Source organism: Solea senegalensis, linkage group LG20 (assembly GCF_019176455.1).
Source record: "Solea senegalensis isolate Sse05_10M linkage group LG20, IFAPA_SoseM_1, whole genome shotgun sequence".
Taxonomy (NCBI): domain Eukaryota; kingdom Metazoa; phylum Chordata; class Actinopteri; order Pleuronectiformes; family Soleidae; genus Solea; species Solea senegalensis.
The window spans coordinates 10,391,775-10,413,250 of record NC_058039.1 but is presented as its reverse complement, the minus strand read 5'-3'; the positions used below and the strand labels follow the sequence as shown (position 1 = coordinate 10,413,250).

Below are 21,476 nucleotides of genomic sequence, written 5' to 3'. Positions count from 1 at the left end.
GACAAGATAAAGCACACTGTTAAATAAGACATTAAAGCTTCAGTGAAGTCGACTAACATTATGTTCTCTATATTATTCGGTGTGATCTTTAAGAAAGGTGCAATTAATATTACAGATACTATATAAATCCACTTAAAACTCCACTTAAAATGACTTGACGAGATTAAGTATATGGAATTTTATGCATATTTTATGTAGATATAGCAGCTTTAAACAGCAAGCGTCACCTTTTGTGTTGAAACATTGTATTTGCATTTTTAAAGCGGCAGATTAACTTTCTTCTCAAAGTTTAACCACCTACACATTTGTGAGTGTATTAGTGTATAGGGGAAGTCATAAATTATGTTCTTGAAGATACCATCAATGTCCACTTGCTATTACATCGTTAAACTCATTGTATTGATCATGAACGACAATAGAATAAAAGACAGAAAATTGTAAAACACATAGAGAAAAAAAAAGGGAGAGACAGGGAATCACTTACCTGTAGGACTTTGCCCTGAGGACTCTCATCAAACAACAGAGCCTGCTGGTAGGTGGGGTCCAAATTCCTCTTCACTACTTTGGTTTTCTTCTTAGCCAAGCACACTCCATTCTCCAGGACGTACACCTTCACGTAAGTCGCTGCAGATACAGAAACAAACGACAACAACAGTGGCGTGACACTCCTGCATGGGCGTCAAAGGTCAGTGGGATATTTTCCAACAGATGAACCCGGGTCAGAGTACCTGGTATGTTCTTGGAGCCGGGTTTAGGGGTCAACCCTCTGGCCTGGTTGACCTCCACCTCCAGCTGCCCTCCTCTGTCGACCATGCCGACATGGACGTCCCCTATAGAGGACAAAAACCCACCATCCCATCATAATCTGAGACTGTGTTTGCAGTTGCTGTTCAGTGTACCCTAATGCACTACGAGCTTAACCTCTTTAAGATCGCAGTACTGAGTATCTGACAGCAGAGGGCGACACAGAGCTGTAAATCCAATATTCCCTTACAGGAGCAGTGGCTCTCACTGCTCCCTCCTGTTGTTTCTTCCTGTTTCTCACATGCAGTGACCTTTGCATCAAACATTTATGTCTCATGCAAGAATAACTTCATCCATGCTGAGCCGATACACTTCCATGCAGTCCCTCTAACGTGGTAACTGTATCAATGTGAATTTGATTCTAATCATTCAGGGGGGGAAAAATATTCACATACTCTGGTACAAGAGATTTATTGAGTTGCAACTGCTGCTGGATGTAATGAAATGAGTGTGGATTGGTGCGCTGTTTGTCAATGTTTAATTGATGTTTTACAGCCCGATGCTGTTCCTGCACGACGATAAACGCAATTAAATGCATCAGAACAAAGAAAGCACATAAATCACTTGTCAAGACGACCCAAGTGAAATGATCTACACCACTCTTGGCTTACCCATGGGGGGTGTAGCTAATGTCTGCCGGCCTACAATCTGAGCCGGCCCTAGTCCGTCCAGAAAGTCACTGAACTGGCTCTCGGGCCCCAGGCGCGTGGTCGGGAAGACGAACCTGAGAGAGAGAAAGAGCAGAGTGGCGTTACCATCAGATGAGTGGACACGCCGCATGTTTGTATAAAGCTGTGTGAGTAGAAATGAAATACTCACGTTCCATCGGAGCTGTTTGAGTTGGTGCTACCGTCGGTGGAGTCTTTGCTCCCCTGCCGTGTCACCCTGTTCCTCATCTCCACGGCGATTCCAGTCTCGGTGCTCCGTCGGATGGTGCTGCGAAGCTTCTTCGTCCCACCGTCTGAAAAAAAACACACACATGTCAGAGGAGGTCAGGTAATATTTATACACACCTGCTGTCTGGATATTAAGGTAAAGATTAGTAATCAGAAAAGATATTACCCTCTTCATATCAAGACATGTATAAATATAATTCCACAGATAAAATGTACTGAGGTTCTCAGATGGTGGATGATTTCCAACAAGCATTTCTTTATGTCCTAAGATGAGCTTTACAAGAACTGTGCAGGAAACTGCTTCATTTTTCAAAAAGCGTACTGTATATTTTATTCACTTGGGGTTAGGTACAGTGAGTAACATTTACAGCTTATTGGCGTAAATGGAATATACTTTGTACTAACCATAAGTACGTTTCATAAAAGTAAGTATATAATAAGAGGGGAGGAAGAGTAAGAGATTGTGAGACCGGAGAGGGTTTTGAAAGCGTGCTACCATCCTTTCTGGTATTCAAAGACCACCGTAGTTGCCTACTGCAATTGGGAGTGAGTGCAGGAGTCGTGTGTTTATAACGATTTGCAGTCTCATCATTAGATGTCACTACTTCTTACACAGTGAACCTTTAAATTTAACCCATTTTTTTCTTAACATTGAAAATGGAGTCAGTTCCGAGTCCTAGAATTGCGTTACGGGTAATGGGTTTGTAAAAAAATAAAAAGAAATACCAAGGAAAAATAAATGTATTAAACTATAAATGAGGAGAAATTCAGGGTGGCCTTGAAAGCAACTCTCTTTCCACTATTTGTTTTGAAGCAAGCTCACTGAGGCAAGAAGGCAATCACACCTAATATCCACAGGGACGTCCCTGCACTTTTAGAAAGCCTCCTTATTTAGCAGCTATTACTACACTGCATTTTAGTCACAGGCAACCCATTTTACAACATGCTATTAGGGGGGGACCTTTGAGTATGACTTGAGAGATAGAAATATCCTGAACTGGCAGCTTGATGATTGAGTAGAGCCCGGAGCGGGAGGAGGCGGACGAGGTATTAAGGCTTTACATCTCTGCTGACACTAGGTGAACAGAGCGAGCAGTAAAGCTGCTAACACCACATGATGCTTTCAGGGCAGCAACACGCCGGAGTGACACACTGCACAGTGGCGTTCAGAGTCACAGGTGATTTGACTTTGTGATGTTACACGCCAGGTTGTGCGCTCACTTTTTCCTTGCTCTCATTTTTGCAACAGTTCCCAGGGTGCAAAGAGCCGTCACGTCAGCGCAGGTCACCACCATCACCAAAGCGTTTCCAGTCACTTTACACAGGTGTGAGCACACACGCTGACAAAGTGACATTTATTTAGTTATCTTCGTCATCATGACTATCGCAGTGACCCAAGGTAGTGCAAGTGTTTGTGCCTTCACACACAGGTTGACAGTTCAGTCACATGCAGTGGATGAAAACGCTGCTGTGTGCTGTTGTGTTAGCAAAGATAGATTTAAAAAGACAAACCAAGACTAATTTATGGGTCATTCTCTTGACTGGGGGCATTTTAATTAAGCAGATAAAACCCTAGATTCAAATCCTAAAATAGGGATTGAAAATCTTAAAAATGTCTTAGTTATACTTCAGGTTTTTTGAGCTGTGCCTAAAACAAGGCTCTAGAGATTCAAGACTCTAAACATAATTTTGTCCATAAAGAATATCAACAATTTTATATCACAGTACACAGGGGTTGTTGGTCAATTATTGCCTCCATCATTAATTGCAAATGTGTTATTATGTATACCAAAGTGATACAAACTTACCAAATAAGGCAGCACTTTATGTTTCCTGCGAGCTAAAAACACAGATTTTCTTTATAGACTTTGGCGCAGGAAAGTGAGCAGCTTATATTATACAGTCAGGAAAGGCTGTTTAAGGGCAAGATAAAGTGGCAAATATATTCTTAAGATTCTTAAGAGACTGAAGCCGGCATATGTCGTATGAGGTGAGCCTTTTATTCAGAGGCTAAAATCTGTTCCTTCTGTCTTGTTTGCTTTCAAAGAGAGTGATCATGCCTGTCTGTTTTTTGCAGTACAGTTTGTATCAGTGCCTTATACAACCTCAAAAAAAAACTTATTGAACTGGCAATTTAAACCTTTTACAGACATTTACAGAAATGTCCCCCTTCAGTTAACGTGTTAATTTGAAAGTAAATAACTGGTTAACAAAGCAATAACAAGAGGAACAATCTGATTAAGCTCCTATGCTTTATGTTTGCTTTTATTATGGGTGCAGTTGTGTTTACTGTAGAAACTCATATCTCTTCCTGATAGGAGTCTGGATAGTTGAATTGTGCACCGAAGTCACCGGAGGAGACTTTTAACAAGCAGTTGCTCCTTGTTGTTAGATGAGCACACACAGAGGTATAGCCATCCCACTTTATTAGCCTGAGCAACTCTAAGCTCATTAATGTCCACACTGTTCCCATATCATCGCCATGACAACCGCAGACACCCTGCATCATGGCTATCTCTATGGAGATGAACGGATCGCAAACAAAACCACTTGATGAGACTTGGGGGGGCTGAAAAAAGGGAGATTTAACAGGAGGACAGAGACCTTTGAAAGGCTGCCACAAAAGAAGATGTTATATGTAGGGAGAGATGAGTGAAGAGGAGGAGGAGGAGAATGATGGGGTCCCATGAGCACGGAAGACGAGGAGCGGGATGCTGCCTTCTGCTGCTTTCTATTTATAATCCTGCAGTCAAGAATATTTCCGACAGTGTGTATGTGTTCGCGCGCGTGTGTGTTTATGTCTGCAGCATCACACCCAGACAAACTCCAAGCACTTCTGCTGCCATGGCAACCCCTGCCCCAGGATCTGGACCCAGACAATGCCACCTGAGACAACTGGCGCCATGGCGACTGGCTCATGCTCCATCACTTTCTTTGGAATTAATTTACCGTGGCTGCATTTCACCAAAAAACTTGTGCACTTCAAGGTAAAAACCAGAACTAATGACACCACAGCAACAGAAGCCTGATCTCCGTCGTTGCTTGAAACTTAACTGTAAAGCTGTGCTGCTTAAAATATATATTTCAATGCACTTTAACCACAATTAGGCAACAAGTGTGCATAATGTGCACACCAGCAGGTCAAATGATTGTATTATGATGTTGAATCTGTGCAAACAGCTTTAAGAGCGAGTTTGGAAACAGCCAAGTGGGACATCTCCAGGTTTAAAACCATCTTTCAACTATCAACTAGCTATTAATTTAACTTGTTGCTCATTTGCTGCCCCTCCTCTCTCATCAAAACAGTCCCCACCCACCCCTCCCACAGTGCGAAGCAGTGATCTCTTCCTTCCTATTTAATCCCCTCCTCCTCGCCTGCGCTTTCCTTCATTCGTTTCCATGGCAATGCTGTCTGCATTGCACCAAGAGCCCAGCACAGAACCCTTTCCCTCTCTGTCTCTCCATCTCCGTGTCTTTTTTCAGTCACACTGTCCTTTGCCCAAGTCGCATTTCTTAATCACCCAACTCGTCTTCCTTCTATTGCTATTCTTTATCTCCATCTCTTTATCTGCGCACTATTTTCCAGCTTCCGTTCTGTACATATACTCCTCGTACACCGATTCCTCTTTTGGTTTGCTTGGTCTGCCTTGCACCCACACATTCATTGTATCATCTCACAGTTTCCTTGGCTTCTGTCCATCTTCATAACACAACTCCAATATATCCTCCTGGTCCATCCCGGACTAAATTATTCAGCGTTTTTTTTCCAACCTCTCCTTATTCTGCAGAACTAACTTTGTTATATACAGCTAGCCTCATCTACACACACACACACATCCTGGAAGAGGTAATTAGAGTTAGCCTGACATATATGCAGTTTGAGCGGCTGAGATAACATCATTACATAAGTTGTTATTCTTCACTGTTCTAGAGAAGAGGGGTTCAAGTTATAGCGTCTCCTGTTGTGCTTCAGTATGATGAGTAATACTTCTGTCCCTGAAGACACACTCAGCCCACAGACACACTGGCACACTCAAGATTTTCTGTGTGTGTAGAAATGAAGGTATTCGCAGAATGAAAGCCACATGTTTGATCATCATGATGATAAGGCAAGATTGAGTCACAGGTTGGAAGATGAGGATAGGAAGGGGGGTGAAATGGTTCGGGATGGAAAGAATTAATAGCTTCAGTGGAGAGAATTAACAGCATAGAGGGAAATAAAGAAAGGTGGGATTAGTGAAAACGCCAGCAATGCAGAAAAGAGCCACACACTGTGACTTCACGCACACATAAACTATAGTGTCTCTGTGTGTGTGTTCTGTGTGTGTGTGTGTGTGTGTGTGTGTGCGTGCTCAGTAGATCATTAAAGCTGCTCTGACATTTGGAGAGAACACTGATGAAGCCTTTCTCATTATATGCTGTAATACACAATGCCATTTTTAGACTCCCCAGCTCCACTGACATGCCTATTGGATGCACCGGTGACGGCAACGGTCCACCATGCATAGCAACAGTAACCAGGCATGGGTGTTGGAGATCAAAGATCTGTTGTGGTATCTTCACAGTCAGGCCCCTGCTAAATTTTGGCAAACTGAAGACTCCAGGTAGAAGCTTAAGTACGACAAGAGATTATATATTTTTTTGTGTGTTGTAAGTGATGTAAGATTGCAGCCAATGCTTCTGTGGTTAATATTGTCTATATAGTGTAAGTGCAATTGTACATGCATACACATAAAGGCAGACTATAATGGTAATAATAGTACAATGCAAAAGCCTTTAACTTTAACAGACTATTGCTTTCAAGGGCAGGCAATTAAATTACAAAGTTATGGAAACAATTTGGCCTAAAGAATAAAAAAGCCAAAGAGTGGAAAAGTGTTTGTTAATTGGTTTTTTATTATATGTGATGGGTCTTACACTAACTCACAATTTTTTTGTACCAAGGTTAGAATAGGAAGACTTATTAGTACTTAATTAGTAGAAAATGATGTCATATATCCCCATGCTCCAGCTGGGATTGAGCTAAATCTGCTAATCAGGATCTTATATAGTTGGTTGAAACTTTTAAGTGTTAAAGGCTATACTTTTTTACAACATTTTGTCAATAATTTATTTTTCTTACAAAGCAAAACCACAGTGGTGTGTGTGTGAAGTGTTCATTATCAAACCATAGAGGTGCTAATTATGCATACTTTAATGACTTAAGGCAGGGCTAGACTGTGTCCTGTCTTAATGTTCAGCTAAGTAAACCCCTACATTTCCTGTTCAGGTATGGGAAAAGCATAATGTAGATCTCTCACTAAGACAGTGAATACGCATGGTGTAAAAATGACATTCATTGCCCTACAAAGACACGTTAACAGTCCCAGGAGAATCATCCATACGCCTAAACAGTTCATGCAGTTTGTCGCTTAAAACCTTCAGTTTGGCTTATTGTGTGTGTTTTTCCTCTTTAGTTATATTTATGTGTGCATCTGAAATCATTTGCCTGCGTTTTGTCTTTCCTTCCTGCCTCTAGTGGGTGTGTGTTTTTGTGTAATTCCTAACACCATTTACACTATAATTCAACAATTTACGAGACTGCCAGCTCTAACTCTAACCAAGCACGCAAATACAAGTGCATGTGCAGAGAGCCAAGTGTAGTAAATAAGTGGGTCACTGTCACTGTCGCATTAAAGTTAAAACTAATCTCTGTGTCGTAAATCTATCTGCGCGTGTGTTTGTGAGGACTGGTGATCTTGTCAGGACCAGTAGTCCTCATGAAGACCAAAACCAACGTTCTAATAAAGCAGAACCTCATTTCTGAGGAACTGGCAAAGTTTAGGGCTGAGAATTTGTAGTTAAGGTTGAGGTCGGGTTTACGCATTAACTGATTATGGTTAAGGTGAGAGACGATGCTTTGTTCAGGTCGTCCAAATGAGTGGAATTCAATGCAGGGTTAGGTTAGGAGGCTTGAGAATGCAATATGTCAATTAATGTCCTCAGAAACATGAAGACAAATGTGTATGTGTGAGTCTGTATCTGTGACTGTGCTATCCGTGTGTGAGAGAATCACATTAACAGCTCAGGCACAAGGCAGGGAGTGGTCAATTGGAAGCAATTAGCCTTTCACAGCACCGTGGCCCATAGGAAATTATTTCTTTAAATCACCGAGCTTCACGTATGGCAGGATGTCTGACAGTGAGTTAATGTGCCACACGGCTTCCTGCATAATGACAATTCATTACAATGAGGAAAAGAGTAATCTAATTCAAATGAAATTTCCTCCTGATTACTTAACTCTGTAGCCGTTGGTCAAATTGATGCAAAATGGCCAAACTATTTATACGGGAGAAAAAGCAGCCGAGTGGAACAGTTCACGTGGTAAAGCTCATTATCAACTCGCATATCGATGAGAAGAAGACGCTTGTTATGATATGAACAAAGTCTGAACACCAAAACACTGCTATTGATCGCTTGTGTGAAGAAAATTATGACCGTGTCAAAAAACAAAAACTTTCAACAAATTTGTTGACTTATTTGTATTTTGAGCAGAAAGGAAATGACCTCATTATCTATTATTTTGGCACGTTTGTGCTACGTGAACATTACGTTCAACTGTATTAAAAAAACTCATTCTGTATTAAAGCGGTGTGTTATGTGTGCATGAATCAGACTTGAACTCGGACTGGCTGAGAATGAGGTGTAAGTGTATTTGTGTGTGTTTCACTGTAATGCACCAATATCTGCACTCAGGTTCACTCCTTTTTCTTCTTCTTCTGCTGCTGCACCATGCGGCAGACGGCAGCAGGCCTGTGTACATACTGTATGAGTGTGTTTACAGCACTTTGTGTCAAAAAGGAGGGGAAATGATACCATAATTACGGGTCTTTTACAGACAGACAGTTATACACACACAACAAAGTGACTCACCTCACACACTGAGCTCAGTGACACACTGCAATTTACTGTCTGTTTAAGCCTTGCTGGGGTGCCCTTGCTCATTTCGACCTGGAATATGGAATCTGAGACCTTGAAATATTTGGCGTTATAGGATGTGGACTGATGGAGAATAAATTAATTTCATATCTATGTTAAAATGGGCTGCAAAACATGTCCAACCAATAATGAAACCAAAAATTGGACCATTGGACTGTGCTAGCTATCAATCACCCTGGTGTTCACATGTGCTGTACTTTATCTATTTTCTTCTAAATGGGAACATGAGAACAAATTTGACATGAGGTGATATTTAAGAGGACCTAAAAACTACCAAGTGAACCAATTCACTCTTTCAGGAAAATGTGTGACGATGTTGGATGATGGGAAATGATGATGGCATTTTTTCAGACTTCTTTTTGCAACATGTGGACTCACCTTTTATATACAGTCTATGGGGAATGATTTTATTTGCTTTCTGCATGATATTAAGTTGAGGTGATTTACACCACTCTTACACTGAGTAATCATGTTACATAATAAAATAAGAGTTTATTGAACTGTAACACAAGCTTATTAGCTCAATTGCTAAGTAAACAATAAGCTCACATATTGTGGTCGCATTGCTCCTCAACGCAACAGTGAAAACACACTTTTTTTATCTGTCATTTTAATTTAGATTTTAGTGATCCCACAAAGGTCAGCACTGTCGACATTCACTTACATCAGTTGTGGTTAAAAAAAATCATTGAACAGTGTTGTGCTATCATTTCCGCCTGCCTCCAGTCTTTGTGCTAAGCTAAACCAACAAGTCACTGAGTGGCTTTAGCTTCATTTCATCAATCTTTCACCGATAATGCAAATAAATGTCTAGCAGTCGCATCTGGCTGAGAGACAGACGCGACATTCACACATACCGTACCTACATAATGGGCGTATACAGGCACAAAGAACAAATATTCACAGCTGAACAGTTCACCAATTGGTCCGGCTCAGAATAGAGCAGTCGGTGGGTGAGATTGAGAAAACATGATCTGAGTGAAAAAAGTGAAAGAGAAGGAGATGAAGGGAGGAGAGATAGAGAGGGAAAATTAAGATGTCAGTGAGCCGAGGAGAAACACAAAAGAGGCCGATGAGGGAGTATAACAAGTGGTGAGATAAGAAACAGAGAGGAGAGGAAAGTGATTGCCATTCAGCTTAGCTGGTGTTTGGTGGCCTCTAAAAGCACTGGTGGAGAAGAGAGAGCTTTTAGGGACATGAGTAAGGTTTCAGTTTGTACAGTATGTGTCAGATGAGCTCGCGACTTAAGAAAAAAGAGCAGGGGGTGAGGCGAGGGAGACAGACACACAGCAGTCTCGTCTGCAGCAGCATAAAACACATTGGTCATATGAATACAGTAGCTTTCTATAATATTCGTCGTTATAAATAGCTATAATTAAATGGGGCTCTTTTTAGTTCAACATCTCTCACTGTGTTACAATTGTTTATATCTGCTGCTGCTGCTCAGTTTTCCATATGCAAGTCTTTCTTTTCAGGGTTGACTTTTTGAAAGATCTGATCACCGTACGCTTTCCAAAACATCTCCGCCAAAATTCCTTGAGTGCGTTTCCTGAGCTGTGACTCAGACACAGAGCGAGAAGTAGGGCATGAGTGAGTCACCTAGAAAACACCCTCACTACTAAAATGCCAGGTCTACTCACCGGTCCACTTTCACACACGGTCAAAAACACATGCAGAGGCTGACTGCTGCACATAGAGGACATACTGTAGCAGCAGTAGTAGTAGTTAGTCTGTGGCTTTTTGTTGTGTTATTGTTGGGTTTTCATATCCTGCCAAACATCCCTGATGACTCTGCTTTCCATCGAAAAATCATAAAATCCACCTCACACCGTAAGAGCTGCAAAAGATCCTGTTACAGTGGGACTTAAATTGCACTACAGAGGAATAAAAAAAAATGGAAAAGGACATTTGTGTTAAATGAATAAGGGAGTAATCTGTACACAACATGAAATGGTGGCACTATGGAGACAAATTATGTTTCGAGTTGCTGGTAGACTGTGTCTACAGCAGATAACCAGGCAATGTGTTCTTATACTGACAAAAGTGACAAAACAGACATCCACCGAAAATGTTATCCATAGCTATCCTCACTCTGCATCCCATCAGCCTGTCATGCAGAGACAAGATTTAGGAAACTAATGGAACTGATCAAAGTAAACCTTTAGCTAAACATTGTCTTATCAACTGTAAAACATAGGCAGCATCAGAACTGCATTAACTGTTTATTTCAGAAGCTAAGAAACACTACAATCATAACATACTTAAAATAAGCAAATGTGGACAGCTGGGACTTTTTTTTTTTACAAACAAACTAGGCCGTTATCAAATCTTCAAACTATCCCACAGATATCGTTAAATTGCTATAGTATATATATTTTTTTTGTCTCTTTCTTCTGCGCATCAGCTGATCATCACTAGATGCTGATGTCACCTCTTTCAGCAATTTTTCTTCTACTCCTTATAATTTATTCACTCAATCATGCCGTGCTTGATGTAAATAGTGAGGGTGTGTTTAAATAGCAATTCGGTGTTGTTTATTCATGTCATTGTTGATGTGCAAAGACCTTAACATAGCAGCAAAAACATAAACTATAGTTGACGCTGGAGGTATTTATCAGACGAGACAGAGGCATGGACACACAAACGACAGTAAAATCCATATATCGACTTCAAATGACTCCTTCAGCTTCACGTTTGATTAATCCTTGTGTAGTTTTGTCAGTTTACCTTTTTCCTAGACACATGGCTCGAGATACAGTATTGTATAAGAAAATCAGCCTTACTGCGTCATACTACTCCTATGTTGCATCTTATGTAACACATCACAAGAGTGTTGTGACTCACTGCGACCAATATAGCAGTTACTATGTATACATGGTACCTTTGATCTAAATATGACCATTTTGAACATGTACACTGTAAACACTGTACATGCCATGCAACTCTCACTCGACTTGCTTACAACAATCAATTTTACCTTCACAGAGACACAGGCCAGTAAGGTAGTGTGTGTCACATATTCACACTTGACAAATGACATAGTTACATCTGGTGTGATGTTATTGGGAAATGGAAAATTGGTTTCTTAACATAACACAATAATGAAAGCCTCTTCACATACTCGCTGGCAGGAGACGGAGTAAGTGTCTGCCAACTCAGGGCAATTTCTCCAACAGCAGCACAATACAGAAAAGGTGGTTACTGTCGCACACAGAGCACAGTTGGAATGTTTTAAAAAGAAGGTTGATATGAACGGCATGCAATTTATCCTTCTCTTTTTCCCGGTGTCTCCTTTGTGTGTCTGGTGTGACTCCGGTAGTCACAGGAATAAACACACAGAGGGAACATTTAAATAAAGAATGTTTCAAGGAACTAAAAGAGTGAGGCTGAGAAAAAGATGAGGATGGGTGTTGAGTGGGTTGAGAGAGCTAAATGGAGCTGAAAAGAGTGAGGTGATTGAGTGTGAAGGAGCAGCAGCCAAACATACACTGGATATATTGTGTGTGGAGTGTATACAGTTTATATGGGGGGGGCTTAGTGCTGCAGCCTTTCACTGGGACACTAACAAAAAACAGACACATCTACGCCTGGTTTGCTTTCATCCAGCTCTCCTGTGCACTGCGTCTCATCAATGCTGCTTGTTTCTGTGTAAGAAACATCCCTCTGTGCAGACTGACAGTGTACTGGGAGCTGCTCTGCTTGCCGTTATCACATTCATGCATAAACCTGCTCAGGAGATAAGACTGTTTAGCGGAGGAGTGACTCATCCATTAAACCTGGGAAACTGTTTGCATGTGTGTGTGTATGTGCATGTTTTAGCCTCTAGTACTAATAATAGCCGGTTATAAATACAACAAAGGCAGAGCCAAAATGCCATCCTCAAAACTCGCCTGTTACAAAAACCTACAATAATGAGACATTGACAATGAGAGTGAATGGGATAACATAAGGGAAAAGTGAGATGAATTATGAAAGAAAAAAATGTTATGTGTGTAAGAATGCATGAGTGCAGCCTTCATCAAGGAGAAGGCTCTAAACCTGGAAGAAAGCCTTATATAACAAGACCAGTTTTGTGAAAGTGTATAGAACAAATGAAATTATCTAACCATTTTATATCAGTGAAAACCAATGTTGACAGGAATAAGCCTTTTGTGAGCACAAGAAAAAATCTTATATCTATTCATGGAAAACAGGAACAAACGCTTGTTGAGTGCGTTTAACAAAAAAACATTCAGTTTTAATTAACAAAAAACCTTGTCATTATCTTTAGCAGATGAGAAATATAATTTCCTAAAGTTACAATTTTGTTTAAGACCAGAGGACATCATTAACTGGCATCCATTAACACCAACAAACTGAGGTCTCAGCTGCTGTCTAAAAATATGTGTGAAAAATGTGTGACATCTAATAGTGAGACTGCAAAGTAAAGCAAACAATGGACTCCCTTTACCAAGAACATCAGGGAACTACAGTGGCCTCCGCATACCAGAAAGGATGTTGTTTGTCTTTGTTAGATTAGTGAGCTCACGCTTCACAATGTGAAACACACACTCTGGCTGGTTTGTCTGTTCTGATTGCTGTAGAGATGAGACACGGTTGAGCGAGATGGCAGTATCCATGACACAAGGCCCTTTCCTATATATGAAAGGCATCTTCTAAGGCTTCTAAAAGCAAATTATTTTTATTTTAAAGCAGTTGTAAACAGCAGCATTCTGAACTATAAAAACTTATAACACCTCTCTTTCAGAAGATGCAACATTGAATTGGCTTTTACAGCTCGGAAATTGTGTCATTTTGAAAATAACAAGCAATCCTCACTCGGACCAGTCAACAAAAACAGAATCCTTGCTCGCATAAGAGCTCTATTCTGTGGATAGTTGCAAATTGACTAGATCCAATTCACAAAATGGAGCACAGCAAGAACATACCCTGCAGAAACTCTTGTCACAATAACAACACCATAACCACATTACCTCCTAATAGCGCTTTAATGGTGAGATGCTGATATATTCACTCGCTGTCTCAGGCCACTTTGTCTTTTGTACATCTTTGCAACTTTATCAGTTTCTCTACTATCCTCAAATCTTTCAGTTTTGTCCTTCACCATCAATCTTTTGGAACATGTTTTACTCACTACCTGGAAGACTGTTGTACGTTTTTGCAATGTTTGAGATCTTAAATGTTGCAAAATGCCAATTAACAGCTTCTAATGTCATTCACAGACAAATAATGGATCAACATTGATCGATTATTTGCTGTTTTGCAAGATTATGTCCACTCCTTTTTTTCCCATGGCTGCATCCAAATCACTTCCCTTGCACGCTCCCTCTTCTCTGGGGACCAGAGACTATTAGGTGGCCAACAGAGTGAAGCCACCTGAGCTGACCCACCTCATCGCCCAATCAATGCACGTGTCACCTGGAACATGGAGCACTGATAGCTGGACACATTGGGTCTTTAATGACCTGCAGAAAGGAACACAGAGACGACCCTAATCGAACTTGAAAAAGCAGAGATTTTTTTCTGCCACAATGTTCACGCTTCTGTGTGACCTTCTGTCTCTGCATGTGAGGGTCACCACTCTGAATATGTGCGCCCCCTTTTCTGCCCCAAGCTTGTGTTGATTTTGAGATACGGTACAACAACAGATTAGAGAAGCCAATTTTGGCCTCACTGGGTAAACAACCTTGTTTGTCTCCAGCAACCAAGTTCTGAGACAAAACTGTAAAGGCCAATTCCTCATTAAATATTGAATTTGGCATTATTTTTAGGCAAAACAAATGAACCTAAACACCTGGATTATGATTCACTTAATATTGACTGTCTGGCCCTTCCTAATACTATGTAGTTGATGCACTGATCCATCTTCCCCTTATATACTCTTATCAATATTGATATTGTATCTAAAGCCATAAAGCACTTTTTCCCAGGTGAAAACGAGTGTATCTGGGTATCTAATAATGATATTTGCTGATCCACAGGCAAATCTTTGCAGTTTTGTGTAAAGTATTACATTATACATGTACCTACTGCCTCTCTGGTCAAACACCAGCTACTGCATTCATGCCATTGGCTTTCTAATTTTCTAATTTTCTGGAGCGGTCACTTGGTTGACTTTCTCTCTAAACCGCTTGCAGCATAGTGTATAAAGCTCCGGACGTTACACATCTTAGTCCCTATGAAGTTCACTGCGCACTTTAAATCCATGGAGATCAATTTGACTTGAGTGAACAGATCTGATCCTTAGAATGCCCCTGGCGTGGATTTTTTTTATACAAGTTGGGAAACAGCTGGAGAGGGCATTAACCTGGACCTGCAGTATCCCAACATCTTCAACTTCTTGATTCACTTCCATTCATTTTACTCCAGAGAGTCACTGAAGGTTTACAAGAGCCTGGAGGGAAACAAATGGGCACAATTTGGCAGGAGTCTACCGCAATGGAGCAGTGATTCAACTCCACAGTCTCTCTGGATCTGTGGGGATCCTGTGAAATGTTATCCCGTTAAGCCTGTCTCTGACTGTTTTGGCCCCCCGGAGCACAATAGCTATGTACAATCTCCACTTTCATGATGAAAACAGCCAGCGAAGAGACAAGTTGTGTGACATATTGTTTGATTTATGTTTTGTCTAGTATATACACGTCCATAGAGGTGAACAGCGCATCCTGCCAAGTGGTATTACCTTGGTTGTGTGACATCTACCGGAGCTCTATTGAGAGGTTCGTCTCACGGAGCACTTTGTTAGACAGATACAACTTTGTGTACGATTTTATTACCAGACCACGCCCTCCTCCTCATTTTTCAAAATCCGGCATTGGGCAGGATAAGAAGAGGGGGTTAAGTTACCCTTTAGGAGCTCTTAAAACATCTGATTGATAAGGTCTAATTGCCTAGACAGTTATATTTAATTTTAAACCTCAGCTCAGAGGAAGGTTTATGTAACAAAACCTGTTGCTGCAAACTATCTTGCAGGAAATAGCTGAAGATATATAAATGCTCGAAGAAGAAGAAGGAGGAGCAGCGGGGTAAGATGCTGCGTTTTTTGTTCTAGGCGGCAACTGACAGCTGAGAACATCTAAATTTAGACACATCCCTCTTCTCCCCTTCCCCTTCACTACATCCTCAGTGCCTCCTAGCCTCCTCATCCACACTCTCTCTCCTCCATTGTGCTCTGCTCATCACCACAAACACAGACATGAGAGCACCTGTGGTGAAAATATCGACAGCTCAGCCTGCGTCAGACAAGTGTCAGCTGTGCTGGAGTGTGTGCGTGTGTGTGTACATATATATACACGGGAGCAACAGCTACCTCAAATTGATGGATGACAAAAACAGGTAATGATGCAGAATAATGATGATTCAGGATATAGAAGGGTGTATACACGTGAAGGACTGTGTGTGTGTTCATGTGTCCACAGGCTATTAGTTATATTGTGATCATGTCAGAGCTCACATGAGAACATGTATGGATTTTTTTTCTATTTACTCGTCTTTCACCATTCATCTGTTCATCAAATCTCACCCACAGTAAGTGTTTATAAACACAGAGGCTCGGGGAGGGCTGTAGTCGGATGATGAACACCCTGAGACTCCCAGAACTAGAGTTGAATGTCAAATCATTTCTGATGTGTTCGATTTCTGTTAACAATTTCTTAAAGGTTTAGGTCTGAATGTCTTTTTTTATATATTTTCTTCTTATTGAATGTTCAAGTGATTTTATTTGGGATCTATTTCATGTTTAGTGATAGTACAATGTTGCTCAGATGTTTCTATTTTTACATTAAGGAGCACGATAGAAATAGGTCTTGGAACTCATTGTGTCACTTTCTGACTTTTTGGTCCTCAAAAGTGATCCAATGTTGCAATAAACAAATAATTGAAGAAATCCAGTTTAATATCATACAAGATACAAAAAGTGTAAAATTTCAAATTCTGTTCATACTTTACCTAAATGTAAGGATTTTTTCAAAAAGAATTGTTCTAGTATAGATAGAGAGAGCTATCCTTATAATGAGAATGAACACATCCTTTTCATCAGTACTAAACACATTACATTTTAACAATTTAACTTCATAAAAACTGTCTTTCAAATAGTACCCAGCTCACTATGCAAATCTGAATGCCACAGATCTTGTAAGAAGTTTTTGCGCAATTAAGAAAAACGAGTGCACACACAGTCAAACCACAAAGTGCGTAGGCAAACAGAAGGATGTGCGCTCTGCTCTGACCTGCACTGTTATGAAAAGTGTACAGTTCATTGTACTGGAAGGAAAAACAGAGCGCACTACAAGGATGTGGAAAGATGAATGACATGTTTGTTACTGAGAGACAGAAATGATTTCACTGCCTCTCAGCTCGTACCAAGCCTCAGTGTGTGGCATCTTTTTACCACTAGGAACGAAGTGGTTTGTGCTTGTGGTGCAAAGTGAGAATCATTTTTGTTGCAGCTGCACAGTATCTGTAATTATACCCCACAGGGGACATATTAGAACGTAGCACCACTATCATTGCCATAGAGCCACCAAGTATACGAGCTGCTACTGTATAGCTGTATAATCCCACTGCACCACATTCTGATGCTCACTACAGTTGCCGCAACCTTTTAAAAAAGGATAATCCCCCACAAAAGGTAAAGCTTCTGTGAGTTGACATAATAAGTGTTATAGCCGAAACAAAACATAATATACTACCGTTACAGTTCATGCACTAAAGCAATCATTCTTCTATTAGAGTGGTATTAAAAAACAGTTCAAGAGTTTAAATACAGCAGGAAATTATAGAATAGTATTAAAAGGCATATGAAATATTTTGTAACATTAAAACCAAGCCTGAAGTTTGATGATGATAAAATGCCTTACCTGTTATTTGGAAATGAAATGTGATTTGCAAGTTGAAACTATGAAATGAGTGATTGATATTCTTAGACTTTAGAAACTAGGATAAAGGCAGCAGGAGGGAGAGTTGCTAGTAAAAATAGATGATTGAGTTTCATCTGCAGGTTGTTAAAATGTTATGGTACTGAGCGAGAGCTCGCTCTCACTCTCTCTGAACTTCCCTGGAAGTTGATCTGATCTGAGGCTGGAAACACACCCTCAGATCAATGAATATTGTGGAATTATTAAGTAATAAAAAACAGAGTGGGGCTGAGGACAGAGAAGACAGAGAATAAGAAGAGTGACCTGAACAGGGATGAAGAAAGGAAAATGGATCTTGTGAACTGAGATCTAAGAAATCAGCAAATCCTAAAAAATACATATGCAGTGGCAGATCTTTTTTTTTCTGTTGTTTTTTCTTAAATCGATTTCAGAATTTTTGTGAAACAAAAGAATTGAACTGTTAACTGACCTTGCTGGTTGAGTTGCTGTGTGCTCTTGCTCCACTGTGACAACCCCACAATGGCCACCATCTTAGCACCCAGGCTGGAGCGCCGCTTCTTGTTGCCAGCCAAAGATGCAGAGTCCGGGCCTCCACTGCCGGGACTCTTCTCCAGGTTGTACATGGCCCCTGAGATGCTGGAGGAGCGCACCACGTTCCGGGCCGCCGCACTCAGCCCGCTGAGGCCGCTGATCCCGCCCGGGCTGGGCACCTCCACGGAGCTGCTGAGCATCATGGTCCTGCTGGACTGGAGGGCCAATGGGCTGGGAGGGCCAGGCAGTTGGACCGGGGCTGAGGAAAGAAGATGAGATGTCAAGACAATAATGTAGGGATGGGAGTGCAGACTGGAGGTTGAAGAACAAGTTTCGTGTGGGACTGGAAAGACTTCTTTCAGTATTAGTGCAGCAGTATCTGGAATCTTCGACAAATAGATCTAAAACATACATTTCTTATACCAATTGATAATGTTAAGGGTTTTTATCAAAACAACAGCCCATTATTGGCCTGCAACCATGTGTGTTTCCATCTGTTTTGCCTTGATGTTGTTCGCGATGTCTGTGTTCACGCTCAGCACCATTGTAAATGAGGATCCAAAAGAAAATTTAATAAAGGTCTTTTGTCTTACAGCTGCATCAGCTTCCCGGATATATAATTTTAACACTTGCAAATGCAGCAGAAATGGTAATACAAGACAAATAATGGGAAAGGCATGACATGAAAAAATGTCTCTTTAATCCCAATAGATTCCAAAACAGGGTAAACAAAGAACATAAAGGTCAGCAGGCGAGGACAGTGCAGATGGCAGGTGAATGCTGAAGTGAGTTAAGAAATACCTCCACACATATAAACACAAATGTTAGTGTTGGCTTGCTGCTGAAGGCCGACCTTGTCAGCCGCTCTTCGTGTTGTGTGTTTTTCTGGAAAAATGTTCAGTTTCTGGCCTTAAACATTGACAGATATAATAATACAAATCACTGGGGTGTGTGTGTGTGTGATCCAGGTATTACTAATGTTGTGGGGACCTGCTTACACACTCACATTATGGGGACTTATCTTCCTTATGGGTATAAAAAGCAAGTCCCCATAATGTAAATGACTACATTTTAAGGTTAGGGTCTCATCCCATGTCACAATTCTATGCTCCACCATGCACCGGTTGTTGCTGTTCCTTGTTTGCTGTGCAAACATATATCATTTATAATTTGTGTGACTTTCTTTTGCTGCTGTAATTCTGGGAATTTCACCGTTGTGGGACAAAAAAGGTATATATCGTATCATAACTGTTTGGATGTCCTTTAAGATATGACGATGTATCGGCAAACCAGCATGCAAAAACCAAAGCTGTTAAATTGACTTAAACCTTTGCGAATTTTATTATCTAAAGTGACTGTTTCTACTGTCCTACACATCATAATGTCTTAAGTAAAACTTAAATAAAACTCCTTTTCTTGTCTCCCTCTCCCCTCATTTCTCACAATATGTAGATGCACTGTGACTAACATCATGCTTCCACGCTCATTATTGACATTTTTCACTCTTCACTATTACAGGTGTGGATTCAACTTAGAAATGCATTGATGACAATATTCATCCTCTAAATGCAACCTCATTAGGATAATTATTTGACTACATCCATGCAATAACTATAGCAGTGGTTTGAGCTAAAGATTAATGCTAACAGTGATATGATGTCCACTTTTTAAACGTATCATAAAACCCATTTTTACTCTTTGGCTTTTAACCCATCTTTTATTATTTTTATTGACTTGTTTGTGTTGTTTTTATACTTTTGTATTTTATTGTTGTATCATTTGTTCTTAGGTCTATTAGGTCTTAGGTTTCTATATTTTATTTGATTTATTTATCTTTGATGTACAACACTTTGTTTCAGCTGCTGTTTTTAAGTGTTTCCATCATTCCTGTTTGGGGGTGCATTTTTTCGATTTGTGCATAAAATAGCACAAATGGAAATGCAGAGAATTCCAAAAAAACGTCACAAAATAATTAGGGTGGAAAAGATGAATCTGAAGTCTGCAATGGCATAGAGACAGATTTAGTGAATAATAGATGCAGCAACAAACACTTTTTGCTTTCAAGTTCTTCTTCTTCTTCTGTGGTGACCTGCTTTGTGCTACCTACTGCTGATGTCCCAGTATTTGCTTAACAATACCCTTGTTTGAAAACATACTGGCCTTAAAATGTGCAATACATTTTAATGTAAACCAGGCCTGTGTTCATAGGCTGACGTTTAAAAGATATTGGTTTGACATCTTGCATTTCGCCAGAGATCACATAATGGTGCACAAATGCCTCATACATTCTCCTCCCTTAGATGTAAATCATGAATAATACAAGTACAATACATTTGCCCCCAATATGTCTTCGGAATCAAAGATTCAGATGTAAATGCACTGTAAGATGTCTCTGTGAATTACAATCATTGCCCTGCTTGGTCACTACTACACCACCACATCCTTTTTTTATGCTTCCTGCATCAAAACATTTCCCAACAAGGAATTTTTAAAGCAATGCATTTAATATTACTATAATCACCAGATTGAAAGCTACTGAGGAACTATAAGCTGAAGTCACTTTCGTTACAAAATGCCATATTTTGGCTTTTTGTAATGAAACCTTAGTAATTGCTGTAGAGCCTTTGTAAAGAACTGCTGCAGTGACATTTGTTGTGAGTGAAAGAGGCGTGAAAGAGGAGAGTGAGTGCAAAGAAAGGAGTAGAAACGGGGGATGTTAGGGGGAAATTCAGGTGAACTTTTGCATGTCTTTATGTTCCTTCTAGGGTTGCAATAGATTAATCTGTTAATTTTCTTTCTCGGTCAATCAAGTACTTGTCCATAAAATGTCAGAAAGTGTTGAAATATGTTTCCCTAACCTGGAAATTAATCTGGAATCCGTCCACAATACAAAATGATTCAGTTTTAATGATTTCTTTGTGATATGGAGCAACATTTAATTTAAAAAGCTGAAACAGCAGAAAGCTTGTTTTAATTATTTAAAAAAAAAAAAACACTTGAACCGATTTAGTGATAATTAAAATAGTTTTAGTAATTAATTCAATAATCGATAAATATTCAGTTCATGGAATAATGGTTGCAGCCCTAGTTCTTTCCCTCTTTCAATCCGCCTCTTTTGCTCATTTCTATTCAAGCCCATGTGCACTCCTCTCTTGGGGGCCTCTTGACTTTGAACACAGCGAGAAGAGCGGGAGAAAAATGAGGATGGAGAAGCAGAGAAGGCTGAGAAAGAAGAGTGACAAACAGAATAAGATGTCTGCGTTGACAGAAGCATGGGGACAGAGGGAAAAACAATTGAGGCAAAAAAGCCAGTGGAGGGCATGGAGAAAACCGGGGGAGGAGAGGATGCTTCATAATGAATGGACAGAAAAATACTGCAGATAGCTGCTGC

The 21,476-nt window shown here is 40.3% G+C and overlaps 1 protein-coding gene across 2 annotated transcripts in view; it reads right to left on the bottom strand.

Moving 5' to 3' along the window:
• rims3 (regulating synaptic membrane exocytosis 3) overlaps positions 1-21,476 on the bottom strand; it is a 31,214-nt gene that overhangs the window by 2,640 nt on the left and 7,098 nt on the right. For both annotated transcript variants that reach the window (XM_044053033.1, XM_044053034.1), the window contains exons 2-6: positions 18,024-18,344; positions 1,624-1,765; positions 1,416-1,528; positions 729-830; positions 485-624 (exon numbers count right to left, since the gene is read on the bottom strand). In XM_044053033.1, coding sequence (XP_043908968.1) covers positions 485-624; positions 729-830; positions 1,416-1,528; positions 1,624-1,765; positions 18,024-18,288 — 762 coding nt within the window. In that variant the 5' untranslated portion in view covers positions 18,289-18,344. The remainder of the gene's footprint in view (positions 1-484; positions 625-728; positions 831-1,415; positions 1,529-1,623; positions 1,766-18,023; positions 18,345-21,476) is intronic.